The sequence below is a fragment of the Pseudoliparis swirei genome, unplaced genomic scaffold (assembly GCF_029220125.1).
Source record: "Pseudoliparis swirei isolate HS2019 ecotype Mariana Trench unplaced genomic scaffold, NWPU_hadal_v1 hadal_25, whole genome shotgun sequence".
In the NCBI taxonomy this organism is placed as follows: Eukaryota; Metazoa; Chordata; class Actinopteri; order Perciformes; family Liparidae; genus Pseudoliparis; species Pseudoliparis swirei.
This window is the reverse complement of record NW_026613261.1, coordinates 324,827-342,326: the sequence shown is the minus strand read 5'-3', so window position 1 is coordinate 342,326 and position 17,500 is coordinate 324,827. Positions and strand designations below refer to the sequence as shown.

Genomic DNA, 17,500 nt, shown 5'->3' with positions numbered 1-17,500 from the left:
ATCATGTGTCTCCTCTGTGTTCATCAGTCAGGGCGTGTGAATGCAGCGCCCACTTCTCATCAATATAATGCACAGTCACTCCGAGGTCATTGTGGTTACAGAGTGATGTCCAGTAGGGTGACCAGATTTGAGTTTGTGAAAAGAGGACACTTCGTCTGGGGCTGAGATTAAACATCTCTCTTGTTCTGCCTGTTTTGTGATATACATGCCTAAAAGGTGCCTAATATTTCTAGACTGAAATAATATCGGCATTATAATTATTATAACTATGAGGATTTTTAGTTGCCTATTTTGTGGAGCCCCCTCAGGACTTTGTGCCCTCGCACAGCGTAGTGCGCTATGGGAGGCGGCGGCGCTGGTTGAGGAGTTATGCCGCACAAACAACAATGAACTAGTGGAGGCGGCGAGGTGCTCCGTGTTGCCAGGTTGGAGATGGTGAAGTATCGTACCAAAGGCTCAAAATGGTTGTATTTGGAGGATAATTATCGTGTATCTGGCAACCCTGAGATCGGTCGACCAATGACTGTCCTCTAAACCGTCAGAGCTCACGTAAGAAGCGAGATATCATTTCAAAACTTGTCAGGGTAAATACGAGTTTATGAAACCCAGAGAAAAACAAATATCCGACGAAGCAAAATCCCGACGTTTTTGGAATCCCTGCCGGACGCATTCTTTAGGGCTCAGAAGCAGGACATGTCCGGGGAAAGAGGACGTCTGGTCCCCCGATGTCCAGTCGTCCCCAGAGAGCAACAGCACGTTGTGAAGCTGTCGCTTTGCAGTCCTCTCCTTTTCATCCAGCTCGTGTATTCTCCGTGTGATGTGTGTCTTGAGGGCGTCTCATACCTGCCGTCATTTGTTGAGATACTTTTTCCCCCACAAATACTCTGACTTTATGATGTTATGTCCATTGTTTTGTCGTCTGCATTGTTTATAGTCCTCTAGGTGTTATGTCTATGTATTGTCTTTTGTCTAAAAAAATTATTATTGAAAAAAAAAAAAATGTTACAAAAAAATTAAAAAAACATGCGTTAATGCGCGATAAAATAATTGTCGGCGTTAATTAAGTGCTGCGTTAACGCACGATTAACGCGTTAACGTGCCCAGCCCTAATTTTAAGTGAACGATAATGTCGCTCTGTGCGTGCTGGATGTTTATAAACGGTGTGAAACTGTTTCCTGACGTTCTCACGTAACTCATGTTCCTTTGTGTCACAAGGAGAACACAATGGCATCATGCAACACGCAGTAGCACAGCGCCGCTGGAGTGGTTGCACAATAACAAGAGTCTGAACTGTAAAATGAATACGCCATGTTTCTGATTCGTCAGCTGTTCATTGTGTGAACTCGACACTCATCAGAACGCACACAACACCTGCTCGTTTCTCCTGCTTTTCACTTATTTCCAAAACCTTAATTGCTTCTTAGAAATTCGGTTTAGTGGCGGTTTTGGTGGGAGACGTTGGAAACGTTGGAGACGTGGGAGATCCGATTGGTTCTGCGGCAGAAGTGTCGCTAAGGAATTCGAGCTGGCGGTTGGTCGCCAGTGGCGCCACCCACACCGCCGCTCGATGAATCCAGGAGGTCGTGAACATGGCACAGATGCATTTCAGCAGGTGGTCTCACTCCCACACAGTCTCTCTCTCTCTCTCTCTCTCTCTCTCCCCCCTTTATTTCTGTATTTAGTCTCCCCATCTTTCCCCCTGAAGCTCTTTTGCTCTTTCTCTCCTTCCACTCTCTTCTCTCTCTCTTCCCCCCTTTTCTCTTTTCATGCCCGCCCCACTCGGCCCCTCACCCGTCTGGTCCTCGGTGGTGTCCGCCTCGTGGATCTGGTTGTCGAACCACATGTGGGCCACGGTCATGCGGTTCTGGGTCAGCGTGCCCGTCTTGTCGGAGCAGATGGTGGAGGTGGAGCCCAGCGTCTCCACGGCCTCCAGGTTCTTCACCAGGCAGTTCTTCTTGGCCATGCGCTTGGCGGTGAGAGTCAGACACACCTGGGAGGGAGGGAGGGAGTGAGGGAGGGAGGGAGGGAGGGAGGATGAAGATAGGAGGCGATGAGTGTGAGTCGCCCAGGGAAGAGAGCATGTGTGCGCACCGGGTGTGCGTTCAAGTGTTTGTGCATGTGAAACCATGCGTGACCCAGGTGCCTTACAGCATATGTGTGTGTTGGTGTGTGTGTGTATGTGTGTGTGTGTGTACTTGGTTGGCTGGTTAACAGCAGGTGCACAGGGACATAAAAATAGGCCGAGTAGACACATTCCACATGTGGTGAGGGAGCGCGTTGCCCACAGAGCAACACGACCAACACAAACCAGCAACTGGAAGTTCATTTATTTACCGCGACCGGTGAAATGTCGACTGATGACATTTCAAATGCCATCTGGCATCCACCTCGGCGGCAACTTTGTTTATTGTTGCAGAAAAAAAGGTTTTGAACATTTGAGCGGCTCCGGCGCTCGGCGATAAATCAGCTGCTTCGCTCGAGTGTCATTAGGGCGACTGCGGCTCACATTAGTGTTGGGGCGGCGGCGTGACTAATAACGTTGACGATGGCTCCGTCCCATTGAGGTTGTGCCAGTAAAGCGCCGCAGGGAGCCGGCAGCTGGCTGCGGGGCGCTGACACTGGCTGCTGCTGCAATCGTCAATATTGTGATGTTAACAATAGTGATAATTACTGTGATGAGGATCATATATTTTGTATTGTATTGTCTCTTATTTTAGTGTACGGTATTGTTTCATTTCGTGACGTATTGTTACATCTGATCTTATGATTACATTAAATGTCATTTAACTGATTTAAAATCATGTTACATTCATACACCGTAGAAACAGCTACAGAGTTAAGTGTTTCGCTCAAAGACACATTGACTAGGGCGGGGATTGAACCACCAACCCCCTGATTGAAAGACGGACCTGCTAAAAAATGGCGCTGTGCCAACGGCTGCTTGTTTCAGTAGTGGCGTTTTGCTTTTATTTTATTGTCTTTTTTTGCACTTTTCCTCTCTTTTTCTTTTTCTTTTCTTTCACGTTTGTCTTAGTTACGGTCGGACACTGGACCATAACTACTTTTTTCGATTATTCTACTGTGGCTTTTGTTCACTTTGTCGTGAGTATCGGTGAGCCACAGCAAAACAATGACGGGGACCGTCGTCTACTCGCGTGCTCAGCTGATCGCGCTGTGCAGGCCGAAGCTTCTGCCTGGAGAAAGACCTGTGATCCCGCTGGAGCTACGGAGAAGGGCTCGCGGTTGCAGATCGGGTGTCAAGCGGAAGGCTAAAACGAGGAGATACAAACCCTCGGTACCGTCGATCATAACGGGGAACGTGAGGTCTTTGGCGAATAAGACGGATGAGCTCGGCGCGCTGGTAATGTCTGAGAAGATCTTCCGTGAGAGCAGTCTCTTGTGTTTCACTGAGACGTGGCTACACGCGGACTATCCGGATCACAGCGTCTTTGCCCGGCTTCAGGACTGTTCGGGCTGACAGAGACGCTACACAGAGCGGTAAGATGAGGGGGGGCGGGATCGCTGTTTATGTGAATGAACGGTGGTGCCACCCGGACCATGTGTGCGTGAAGGAGCGCTTCTGTAGCCCGAACATTGAACTGTTGGCCGTGGGGATGCGCCCGTACTATTTGCGAGAGAGTTCACGTCCGCCATTGTGGTTGTCGTGTACGTGCCGCCATCAGCTGACGCTGAGGAAGCTGTGGACACCATCCACTCCACTGTGTCTGCTCTGCTGAATCATCAGCCTGGAGCATTCATGGCTATCACTGGTGACTTTAACCACACCACACTGGATAAAGCTCTGCCAACCTTCCATCAATACATAGACTGCCCAACAAGGAACAATAAAACTCTGGACTTGCTGTATGCTAATACTAAGGACGCATACAGCGCCACTGCCCTTCCCCCCCTCGGCAGGTCTGATCATGACCTGGTCCGGCTGACACCCAGGTATGTTCCTCTGGTGAAGAGGCTGCCGGTGACCACCAGGACTGTGAGGAGGTGGTCTCTGGAGGCTAACGACGCTCTACAGGACTGCTTCGAGTCAACGGACTGGGATGTGTTGTGTGGACCGCACGGGGAGGACATCAACAGTATGACCGACTGCATCACGGAATACATCAAGTTCTGTGAACACACCACCATCCCATCACGGACTGTGCGCTGCTTCCCCAACAACAAGCCCTGGATCACCAGGGACCTGAAGGCGCTTCTTAACATGAAGAAAGCTGCTTTCAGGTCTGGAGACAGGGATGAGCTGAGGAAAGCCCAGCGCAACCTAAAGGTGAAGCTCAGAGAGGCAAGGACTCCTACAGGAGGAAGCTGGAGGCCAAACTCCAGCTGAACAACACAAGGGAGGTGTGGTCTGGCATGAAGCAGATAACTGGCTTCAAGGTGGGAGGGAGACAGCCAGGGGGCTCCTGGAGAGGGCCAACGAGCTGAACTGTTTCTTCAATAGGTTCAGTTCACAGCCCTCCTGTCTCCTCCACATCACACCTCCCAAACACCTCCTCCCCTCTGTCCCCCTGCTGAGCTGCACATCCACCGAGCCCACCATAACAATGGGCTCATCCACCCTCCCCCCGCTCTCTGTGACGACTGACCAGGTGAGAAGACAGCTGGAGAAACTACACCAGCGCAGAGCTGAAGGTCCTGATGGCATCAGCCCCAGGGTCCTAAAGACCCGCGCCACCCAGCTGTCTGGTGTCCTGCAGCGCCTCTTCAACCTCAGCCTGAGGCTGGGGGAAGTCCCGGTGCTGTGGAAGACGTCGTGCCTGGTCCCTGTCCCAAAGAAGTCAACACCATCTGGCCTCAACGACTACCGACCGTCGCCCTCACCTCCCATGTGATGAAGGTGCTGGAGAGGCTGGTCTTGGCCCACCTCCGGCCGCAGGTGAAATCGTCGCTGGACCCTCTGCAATTTGCTTACCAGCCTCATGTGGGAGTGGACGACGCCATCATCTACCTGCTGCAACGAGCTCAGTCGCACCTGGATGGAACCGGTGTCTCTGTGAGAGTCACTTTCTGACTTCTCCAGTGCATTTAACACCATCCAGCCACTGCTGCTGAGTGAGAAGCTGCGGTGGCCGGTGTGGACGCGTCCACCATCTCCTGGATCACTGACTACCTCACAGGCAGACCACAGTTTGTCAGAATGAGGCGTGTGCTGTCTGGAACGGTGGTCAGTGATGTTGGAGCCCCACAGGGAACTGTTCTGTCTCCTTCCTCTTCACCCTGTACACCAGTGACTTCCAGTACAACACGGAGTCATGCCATCTGCAGAAGTACTCTGATGATTCTGCAGTGGTCGGGTGTATTAGGGATGGACGGGAGGAGGAGTACAGGGCAGTGGTGAGTGACTTTGTAAAGTGGGCGATGAGAACCACCTGCGGCTGAACGTGGCCAAGACCAGAGAGATGGTGGTGGACTTCAGGAGGAAGGCGACAGCTCCTACACCTCTGAGTGTCCTGGGAGTGGACGTGGACATGGTGGAGGAGTACAAGTACCTGGGCGTCTCCATCGACAGCCGACTGAACTGGAAGGCCAACATCAACGCTGTGTACAAGAAGGGGATGAGTCGACTCTTTTCCTGAGAAAGCTTGATCCTTCAACGTGTGCAGCAAGATGCTGGAGTTATTCTACCAGTCGGTTGTCGCCAGTGTACTGCACTTTGCCATTGTCTGCTGGGGGCAGCATCGAGCCGGTGACACCAGCCGTCTTAACAAACTGGTTAGGAAGGCTGGCTCCATCATCGGCTGCCAGCTGGAGCACCTGGAACAGGTGGTGGAGAGGAGGACATTGAAGAAACTGGTGTCCATATTGGACAACCCGGACCACCCTCTCCACCACCTCCTACAGGGACAGAGGAGTACTTTCTCCAAACGTCTCCTCACGCTCCGCTGCCACAAGGACAGATACAGGAGAACATTCCTGCCGACGGCTATGAGGCTCTACAACAGTTCACCTCTTGCCAGATCACCCTAACCCTTCTTATATTTGTGTTTTTTATTTTTATTTTTATTCTTGTGTGTTGCTGCTACTGGCTCGACAAATTTCCCCTTGGGGATTAATAAAGTATATATCTATCTATCTATCTATCTATCTATCTAACCACCAACACACACAGTGACGTAGTATCGTGACGTATCGTGATGTATCGTGATGTATCGTGGAGTATCGTGATGTATCGTGATCTATCGTGGTGTATCGTGATCTATCATGACGTATCGTGATGTATCGTGATCTATCGTGATCTATCGTGACGTATCGTGATGTATCGTGATGTATCGTGATCTATCGTGATCAGTGTTGGGTAACGCGTTACTGTAATTCCACTACTTTTAGCGGTAACGAGCATGTAACGAAGTATTTTTTTTAATCAACTAACGCAGTTACAATTACTGAAATGTAAATGAGTTCGTTACTCGCGTTACTCTCTTTTGTGAAAAATGAACACTTGCAGACAAGAAGACAAGCTAGGCTACTTTAGCTGCTTCTGATCTGACATCGCAGGACCTTGGTGGAGCAATGATGGAACGTCTCGGACGTTATGGACTGATGACACGGAGACGGGACGACGTTACTCCTCCTTTATTGGGCATCCACCAACACAGACAGCGTGCTCCTCTCGGCTCAGCAGCTCGGACGTCAACAACAACGGTACCCGTCAACCAACCTTAACTCCCGTTTTCCGACAGGTTAACCCCGCCTCCCCTCTACTCCGCCAATCACAGGCACGCCTCCCCTCTACTCCGCCAATCACAGGCACGCCCCCTCGACCAGCATCACGGTGCCACACTGTGATTGACAGCCACTTCCAGTGTTGCCAGGTCCGCGGTTTTCCGGAATTGGGCTACTTTTGAAGTGTTGCCGCTGGTTGAATTTTGTGTCCGCTGGTCCGGGTAGACCTATTTTGCATGCAAATTACATGAATATCTTTAAATAAAAATCCATATTTTAAATTAAATAATTTATTTATACCCAAATCCTACCAAACTGACTCCAGATCAGCACGTACACGCTGACACATCCGCGCACACAGGTGAGCACACTCTCACTAGCACCCCCTCAATTATATGCAGCACCTCAAGGCACCTTTGTTTTCTCTTTTAATTAGTGTTAATATTGTAGGCCAATCACTTTCATTTCATTGGGCCTAATGTGGTTAAAAAAAACACTGTTAAATGACTGAGACAGTTATTTTGTATTAAGTTAAGTATTAAAAGGGACTTTTGTACTGCTGCTTGATTTGAAGGCCTGTTGCCCTGTTGATTGCAATAAATAGGTCTACAAAATATGTTTATTGTGTTTGACTGTTCAGTACTGTTCATGACATTAAAAAAGCAGACATAAAAGTAACTTAAAAGTTACTTTCCCTAGTAACTAATTACTTTTGATATATAGTAACTAGTAAAGTAATTAAATTACTTTTAAAAGAAATAACTAGTAACTGTAACTAATTACTAATTTTCAGTAACTTGCCCAACACTGATCGTGATGTATCGTGGATTATCGTGACGTATCGTGATGTATCGTGGAGTATCGTGACGTATCGTGATCTATCGTAACGTATCGTGATCTATCGTGACGTATTGTGATGTATCGTGGAGTATCGCAACGTATCGTGACGCATTGTGACGCATCGTGGAGTATTATGATGTATCGTGGAGTATCGTGACATATCGTGACGTATTGTGGAGTATCGTGACGTATTGTGGAGTATCGTGACGTATTGTGGAGTATCGTGACGTATCGTGACGCATCGTGATGTATCGTGACGTATTGTGATGTATCTTGACGTATCGTGATGTATCGTGATGTACCGTGCCGTTTCATGACGCATCGTGACGTATCGTGGAGTATCGTGACGCATCGTGGAGTATCGTGATGTATCGTGGAGTATCGTGGAGTATCGTGACGTATCGTGGAGCACTGTGATGTATCGTGACGTATCGTGACGTATCGTGGAGCATTGTGATGTATCGTGATGTACCGTGACGCATCGTGACGTATCTTGGAGTATCGTCACGTATCGTGGAGTATCGTGACGCATCGTGGAGTATCGTGATGTATCGTGGAGTATCTGTCACACCGTGGTGAAGCTTGTCTTGTCTTGGGGTTTTGTCTCGTAACTTCCTGTTTTATTTTGAAGGCTAACTCTCCTCTCGTTTCAGGTCACTTGCCGTTCCTCATGTGTCACCGGTCTGATTGTCTCCCCTGATCCCTGATTGTTTCCACTTGTTCCCCATTACCCTCATGTGCTTATAGTCTGCGTCTTCCCTCTGTCCTGTGCCAAAGTGTTTCGTCTCATGGTCGTTCACCAAGGCCACATTCATAGCCACCGAGCCTTTTTGGAAACTTATTACCCACCTCTTAGGAGAGTTTTTGTTTTGATTAGTAAACTGCTCACTGACGCCTCAGCATTTGAGTCCTGATCGGAATCTCGGCCTGACAGTACACTTTGGCCAGTATGGACTCAGCAGAGGCTGGCCAGTGGGCGGCCATGCTACACGCTCAGGAAGCCCGCGTCTCCCGTCAGGAGGAGTTTCAGGCGGCGATGGCGGCTCAGCTGGGTCAGCTCGTGTCCCAGGTGAGGGAGCTGGGGGACCGCCTGCAGCAGCCAACCCAGCCACCCGCGGCGCAGGAGGCTCCAGCAGCTGCCGTGGCTCCGACCCAGGGCACTCCCATGACCGGGGTGGGAATCAAGTTGGCCTCCCCGGAGCGTTTCTCTGGGGAACCAGGACAATGCAGGGCTTTTCTTGTTGACTGCTCGATACATTTTGAACAGCTGCCGCAGGCCTTCACCACAGATAGGTCGAAAATAGCCTTCATGATTTCCCACCTGGCAGGGAGAGCCAGAGCTTGGGCCACCGCTGAGTGGGCGCGTGGTTCTCCGCTTTGCTTTTCTTTCACAGACTTTAGAACTGCCCTCATGCGGATTTTTGACCCAGTGTCTTCAGACAGGGAAAGGCCAGGAGCTGAGCAGGCTGACACAGGGCAGGGACTCGGTGTGCGACTACGCCATCCGCTTTCGCACCCTGGCGGTGGAGAGTGGGTGGGACAACACAGCCCTGTACGACATATTCCTGAAGGGGCTGGCGACTCGCATCCAGGAGCTGCTGCTGCCAGTGGATCTGCCTGCAGACCTGGATTCACTCATCTCGCTTGCCATCCGGACAGACAACCGGGTTCGTGAGCTCCGGCAACCACAGAGCAGCGGGTTGACGACGGAGAGGTATCTACGTTCCCCTGCCCTGGGCGGGCAGGTTCCCCGTTATTCGCCGCCTGAGCACTGCCTTCCCTCCTCCATCGCTGGAGAAGAGGAGCCCATGCAGATTGGCAGGATGCGGCTGACACCGGAGGAGCGACGACGGCGCCAGCAGGAGGGCAGCTGCTTTTACTGCGGCAAGACTAACCACCTCGTCACCGCCTGTCCGGCCAAAAGACCCCAGGAGGTGAGCCAAGCCACAGACCTCGCTCGGCGCAGCCTGACGCCAGTTAAGGTAACGCACCATGCCACCACTATTGACTTTAAGGCACTCATAGACTCCGGGGCCGATGTGAACCTAATTGACTAGGGTTTGGCGGAGACTTTGGGGTTAAAATCGGAACCCCTGGTCAGCCCCATCAAGGTCAGGACCCTCAACGGCAAAGAACTATTCAGGATCACGCACACTACAGAACTACTGGAACTGCAGATCCAGGAGCATAGGGAACTCCTGAACCTATATTTATTTGAATCGCCCTCGCAGACTCTAGTCCTGGGGAATCCTTGGTTATGTCAGCACAACCCCCACGTAAACTGGAAGACGGGGACAATCATGGGGTGGGGGCAGGATTGTGCGGACCACTGCAAACCTGTTTCTATCCAGGGGATTAACATGCCTTCCATTAATCACCTTTCCATCACCTCTACCACAGACTCTGAGATGTCCGACCTAAGCGCCGTACCTCCCTGCTACCACCACCTCCGAGAGGTTTTTAACAAAACCAAGGCCATGTCACTTCCCCCACACCGGCCTTATGATTGCGCCATATACCTGGTTTCGGGCTCCCCCATTCCCAAGGGCCGGTTGTACTCCATCTCCGGGCCGGAGAAGGCAGCCATGAAAGAGTACATAGAGTCATCGCTGAGGACGGGGCTTATTCGTCCTTCGTCATCAGCAGCAGGGGCCGGATTTTTTTTTGTAGGGAAGAAGGTGATAGGTTTTTTCCTCTCTATATCATTTAAAGTATTTACGTTAAGGAGGTGAGAAATGAATCACAGACAAAGTAGTATCTTTGGTCGAAGCTTTGGACCAAAGGGGAAGCTTTTAGTCGCACGTGCTCTGAACACCACGACCTCCAAGACATTCCGCCGAGCATCCCCTTGGTCAAGCCTTTTATTGAAAGCTTATCACACACACAAACCACAACAAAGGATAAGCGGAACTGAGGACAAGTTGACATATTCCTTCCGTCTGGTCCCAGACACTTCCTTATCCGACTCCCAAAACACATAATACAATCTTCGGGTGGGAACACGGAGTTCGGAAAGCTCCTCTGATTGTTTAGTTTAAGATACGGTAAGCAATAAACATAACACACATTAATATCTCTGTCAGTTCCCTCCTGTTTATGCTAATTGCTTATTATCTAAACATGGGCATTATTATTTAAACATGGGCATGGTGGCCCTCATTTTATTTGTCTAATTTCTATGCAGCATGTGATTTACGTATTTGGGTTAAGCAGTCCAAGCAGAATCATGATCATTACACATAATTTGTTATTAACACCACTCAAATGACTTTGGGAATTAAAACTTTTTAGTCAGCAGTTTCACATCAATAATTGTCCGTTCCTTGTGAGGAGTTTACACAATTATGGCATACAAGATTAAATCAAAAGTTTACGTTATATTTTCTTAAACGGGAGCATTGATCTCCCTTGCTCCTCTCGTTTGAGTTCCTCGGGACCTCTCGCTTCATCACCCGAGCCGACACCTAAAAGCAGGGATCGTTGGTTTCTTCACTGACGTTGAGATGGCTGTCTTTTAAGCGGACAGCCCCCTTTGAAGTCAGTCTTCCCCTCTGCTCGTGGTCGTCTCGGATCAGGGCACTGGTCCGGGATTTCTAGGAACAGTTTGCAATGGGAAAGATGTATCCAAGTGGTCCTCTCGGCTTTCTTTACAGCGGTTGCAGTCGGAAGAAGGACTTGGTATGGTCCCTCCCAGCGGCGTTGCTCGCGTCTTTTCTTGATGACGGGTGAAGACCCGTCACCGACCTGTACAGACATAATGGGCGAGACAGGTGAATCTGGCAAGACATTTGCTTCCCTGACTCCTCTCCCCATCATGGTCTTGTTCATGTACTCCACTATTGTTTCTTTCTCACCCACTTGCTCTAAGTCTGGGTGAGTTAGTGGTAGGCGTAGTGGTAGGCGGTAGGGTCGTCTATGAATGATTAGGTTTCCTTTAGGGTTGTGCTTGATGCAAAAAATATTTTTTTTAAAGTAGTTTTGTTCTATCATAGATACCTATGATACCATCCCTCCTGTTGAGACATGGCATTGCCCATGACTCAAAATCGCAACGGCCTTGAATAGAGTTCTTGGTTTTTTCTTTCTTTTCACATGCAGCCTTCTGGGCTGACCCACCAACATACCACACCTCCCCTTCGGGTAGTGTGATATCTTTCAGGTCAACTCTCGGCCAAGTGATAGTATCAGCAATCTTTACACAGTCATGCACCATCTGTTGTTGTGGGAACACACGATGCTGGATTAATGGTGATACATCTTTGGATGGTTATGTGACCTTGGCCTAGTAACACAGCTGTTTACTGCAATTGTCTCGCTGGTGACAGAAATGTTAGTTTTGCTTGTAGCAATAAGGCACTCAATGCATGAGTAACCATCAATATGGTGGAATGAAATCTCATAACACTCTGGCTGTCATGGAGCTGGAATATGGCCTATCGGAGCGATGTGCGACTTACGCCTGTTCGCACAGGATTGTTGACTGTGGGTAAGTCACATGGCGACCACCAGGTAGCCTGCAAAGCCTTCACCACCCCCCCCCTGGCTCCATGGAAATCACCATGAGCCACCAAACCAACTGAGGAAGGAGTGAAACAGATGCTACCACCAACCCGCATGGGACCGGACCCCCCTGTTAACCTTAACTGCTCCTCTTAAGAGGCAGTCCACTCAACCTCCACGAGAGCCCTCATGGAGGCTGCAGGATCAATGTCCTCACTCCCTTCACGGAGTGTTCATGAACATCTCCTGCCTGATACATCACAATACAATACAATACCGAATCAAAAGAAGTACCGTGAGCGGCACATTTAACAACATCATGGAGTGCAAAAGCTCTAATAAGTCATTAGCTGTCCTTGCATTCCTGTCGGTCATGTCCGGCTATGGAGGACAGCAAGCTGGAAGAACAATTGGCAAGAGAAAATCTGGCCTTGTCTCCAGTCGAGAATGTGATCCAGTCAGACGAGCTGCCGCCGGACCAAGAGTGAATTACACGTTGTTTATCTTTCAAACATAAAAATTTAATGATTTATTTGCATTTTAAGAAGTTACATTGTTCATTTGTTTGTCTTTTTGATAGCAGTTGTTGTCATTCTATGAGAATATATTGATTTAATTGCTATTTTTCTGTTTAAGGAAGAGCTATATGATTTATTTGCATTTTAAGAAGTTACATTGTTCATTTGTTTGTCTTTTTGATAGCAGTTGTTGTCATTCTATGAGAATATATTGATTTAATTGCTATTTTTCTGTTTAAGGAAGAGCTATATATATATATGTGTATATGTATTTATACTATTGTTTTTATACTATATGAACTGTTGAAATGCAGTTGAGACAGTCCACATTCTGATTCTACACCTACTGCTCTCTGGTCTATTGGTCTGTACTCGTCTGGCCCTCCTCTGCGCACTCTGGCGTCAACATAGATTGTTGAGCCAGCTTCTAGGTCAAAACAACCTTTTCTTTCTGTCCTTTTATCTTCCTCTCTCTCTCTCACTGTCTAATACACATGTTAAGTCGCTCCCTTCCCCCTTTGAAATAGGATGGAATTCCCAAATCCGTCCTTTTCACTAATAATAATCTTAATAACCAGTCAACCTCTAGAAGAGAAGGAACTTCGTTACTTTAAACAAAATTGCCCATTTAGCACATCGCACAAATAGGTGTCAGTTTCGCAACAGTTTATGAGAAATCGATTACGCGTACATCCAACGGACGACTGTAATAATAACCACTATTTTTTCCAAAAAACAGTAAACCCAAAACTATCCTTTGAAACCGACTAAAATAAAACGTAAAAACTCAGTTTTGAAACGGTGTTTTGAGAAATCAATTACTAAAGCCGTACGGCCTTACTGTAAAAATAACAACTATTGTTTATCAGAAATCAATAGTAAACCCAAAACTATATCTTCAACACTGACAATTCAATCAAAACAGTCAATTTTTAGAAGAAAGGAGAGAAATAAAAAATAAACAAATGATTGTGTTCTGTCAAAACAAATGCAGGAGGGCCACCATGTCTTGTCTGAACTCACAGCGTCATCATTGTGCTTGGGTAAGGAATGTCATAATAAGGCGGCCTAATTAGTAAAGAACCTTTGGTTTATATATAATGATATTTAATTGTTCCCCAGCGGAACTTTTATTCCTTTTAAATTCCATCTACCCAGCTTCAGAATCACATTGTTTTAAGGTTATAATAATAGTAATAATATAGGTAGCGTTCCCAGGTTTATCAATCTCCCCCCTATTAATCCACGCTTTCCCTTTTTCTTGAAAAAGTTAAAGAAACACATCCAAGTTCATAACAAATGACACACGCTCCAAGAGCGCGCGCACACACACACTCCACAAACACTCACACTCTCTTGGCTTCCCCAAGGTTGTGACACAGTTCTGTTTTTTATTTGATACACTTCTAATCAATCGGTCCCCGTTTATTTTATAAGCTGTTTCTAAACTATGGGTAGAGGCTTATTTGACTGTTGACAACAACATTTAGTTTTTCCAATCACAGACAGTCTTAAGACAAAAGGTCGTCTGCACACCTGTTGTTTATGAGGATCCTCTTGTTGTCAACATAAACCGCCGCAGACCCTCGGCAGGGGTCTGTGAAACGTCTTTAGTCTTTATCTTAAACCAGGTCACTACTCTAAGTTCGGGGTCCCATAAAGTCATATATTTAGTTATTTATCTATCAAGCTATAACACGTGAAAGCAACATATCCAAGTCAGGGCGAACGTGAGTTAATGGCCATAACTCACGACAACTTCATTTCAACAAGCACACAGTTCATCAAGCACAGCTGGGATTTAAAGAAAAACACACATTTTCACAGCTTTAACATATGGTGGTGTTATTTCATCTTTCTGTTTGTTAGTCTCCTCGTAGTCAGTCTCGTTCTCTACGAGGTTTCCGCCCCCACTTAGGGTTGGGGCAGTCATGTGACCAATGTCCAACCTCTCCGCAGGTCCAACATTCGTCATTTCGTCCTCTACTCCTCCCTTCAGTCTGTCCCCGGCCTCTTCCTCGGCCTCTCCGGTACCCTCCCCTTGTGGTTTCCCTCCCCTGGTATGCAGTCAGTCCAAAATCGGTTTTTGTGTACCGGGCCTGTGAACTATTTTTCCCGCGCGTGCTTTCTACGGCCCTTAATTTGTCTTTTACTTGGGCTTGTGCCCTCTCTTTTGCTGCTCGGAACCACTGTTCTGCTTGTTCTAGTTCGTGGTGTTTTGATTCGCTGAGTCTGGGGTTTTTGTTTTCTATGGCGATGGTTTTTAGATTTTTACAGATTGTTTCTATCTCAAAAACGTTTAGTTCGCCGGAAAAGCCGTATTTTGTTTTCCATTTTTTCAGATATTGCACACTATCTGAGTCCTGTTTGAACATAAACAATGTGTCGCCTGAAAATTCGCCTTCAGGCTTTCCGTGAGAATTGTCCATTGTTTAATGGTGTGATCGTATAGTATTAGATCTGTGGTTGTCTAATTGAACAGGCCGTCGGTTTATGTTGGCCTGGAAGGGTTCGGCCGACGCTGATTCAATAGAGCCACAGCATTTATCCACAAACAAATATAAACAAACAAATATGAACCAACAAACATAAACCCCCACTATCTCAATTCAGGCATAAAGGGATCAAATCAACCTTTACTACCTCAAATCAGACAAAGGGACAAATACGCATTCCTTTTTCCCCACTATCCCAACTCAGGCAGAAAAGGGATCAAATCAACCTTTACTACCTTAATCTAGACAAGGGGAACTCAGAAACTGCCAATCTGTGGTTGTCCACGTGAACAGGCCGTCGGTTTATGTTGACCGGTAAGGTTTCGGCCGACACTGATTCACTAGAGCCACAGCATGCATTTCACAAACAAACACATATAAACTCCCACTTTATACGTATTAGTTCGTAACACTTATTTTTTACGACGCTTAGTCAACCTTTCTTTCTTCGCAAAAAGGGCAAACCCTTTTTTACAGCGCGTACTCCTCCTTTCTTCCTCATAAAAGGGCACTCTTTATTTTACCGACCCGTAGTCAACCTTTCTTTCTCGCAAAAAGGGCAAAACCATACGTACTTTGTCTGGGTCAGTCTCCCTCGGTCTTCCGATCCGCCGGATCCCGTCAATCCACGACTGGATCTCCTCTCCGCAGAAATTATTATCCACTGCTGAGCGGTCTCTTAATCCGATGATCAGTCGGGGCCTGCACAGGTGTCAGTGGCTCCGCAGGAAAAAGAAAAATCCAGCCGATGGGTATGTTGGGATCCGGGTCACGGCACCAATTATGATAGGTTTTTTTCCTCTCTATATCATTTAAAGTATTTACGTTAAGGAGGTGAGAAATGAATCACAGACAACGTAGTATCTTTGGTCAAAGCTTTGGACCAAAGGGGAAGCTTTTAGTCGCACGTGCTCTGAACACCACGACCTCCAAGACATTCATGAGCATCCCCTTGGTCAAGCCTTTTATTGAAAGCTTATCACACACACAAACCACAACAAAGGATAAGCGGAACTGAGGACAAGTTGACATATTCCTTCCGTCTGGTCCCAGACACTTCCTTATCCGACTCCCAAAACACATAATACAATCTTCGGGTGGGAACACGGAGTTCGGAAAGCTCCTCTGATTGTTTAGTTTAAGATACGGTAAGCAATAAACATAACACACATTAATATCTCTGTCAGAAGGACGGCTCCCTTAGACCCTGCATCGATTACAGCCCCCTCAATGCCATCACCATTAAGAATCGTTACCCCCTACCTCTCATGACATCAGTTTTTGACCAACTGCAACAGGCTAAGGTATTTACCAAGTTAGATTTACGCAACGCTTATCATTTAGTCAGGATCAGAGAAGTAGATGAATGGAAGACAGGATGTAATACTCCTAGCGGCCACTACGAGTACTTAGTGATGCCTTTCGGACTCACCAATGCCCCAGCTGTATTCCAGGCTATGATCAATGACGTACTCCGTGATTTCTTAGACCTGTTTGTGTACGTTTACCTGGATGACATTCTCATTTACTCACCAGATCTAGATACTCACAGAAAGCATGTGTCCCAGGTTCTCCAACGATTGTTAGAAAACAGACTCTATGTGAAGGCAGAAAAGAGTGAGTTTCATGCCGACACCATCTCCTTCCTGGGCTTCATTGTAGCTCCTGGAAGGGTGCAGATGGATCCGGCTAAAGTGCGCTGTGGCCGAATGGCCCACACCTGATAGCCGCAAAAAGGTCCAGCAGTTCCTCGGTTTTGCGAACTTTTATAGGCGGTTTATCAGAGGCTTCAGCGCAATAGCAGCTCCGCTCCATGCACTCACCTCCACGGAGGTGCGCTTCCTCTGGTCCCGGAGGCGGAGGCAGCCTTTCAGCACCTCAAGACCCGCTTCACCACGGCTCCCATCCTCACGATGCCTGATCCCCAGCGGCAGTTTGTGGTCGAGGTGGACGCCTCCAATGAGGGGATTGGAGCGGTCCTGTCCCAGCGGTCTGAACAGGACGGTAAGATGCATCCCTGCGCCTTCTTGTCGCAGTGTCTGTCGCGGGCGGAGCGGAACTATGATGTCGGCAACCGGGAGCTGTTGGCGGTCAAGCTGGCCTTGGAAGAATGGAGGCACTGGCTTGAGGGAGCTGAACACCCGTTTATCGTCTGGACCGACCATAGGAACCTGGAATATATACGTAAAGCCAAGAGACTGAATTCTCGCCAGGCAAGGTGGGGGCTCTTTTTTAACCGCTTCTCTTTCGCCCTCTCGTACAGGCCGGGGTCCCAGAACGTCAAGCCCGATGCCTTGTCACGTCTCTACGACCCCGAGCCTGTTGCCAAGGAACCAGAGCCAATCCTTCCACAAACCTGTGTGGTTGGAGCGGTGACTTGGAAAATAGAGAAGCAGGTCAAGCAGGCAAATGGGGAGAGTCCGCCACCTAGGGGGTGCCCTGAGAATCGGTTGTTTGTCCCGGCTG

The 17,500-nt window shown here is 48.1% G+C and overlaps 1 protein-coding gene across 1 annotated transcript in view; it reads right to left on the bottom strand.

The window, feature by feature from the left end:
- Window positions 1-17,500, bottom strand: part of atp1a2a (ATPase Na+/K+ transporting subunit alpha 2a) — a 61,744-nt gene that overhangs the window by 31,418 nt on the left and 12,826 nt on the right. Inside the window, exon 9 of the mRNA XM_056410484.1 lies at window positions 1,792-1,990. Coding sequence (XP_056266459.1) covers window positions 1,792-1,990 — 199 coding nt within the window. The remainder of the gene's footprint in view (window positions 1-1,791; window positions 1,991-17,500) is intronic.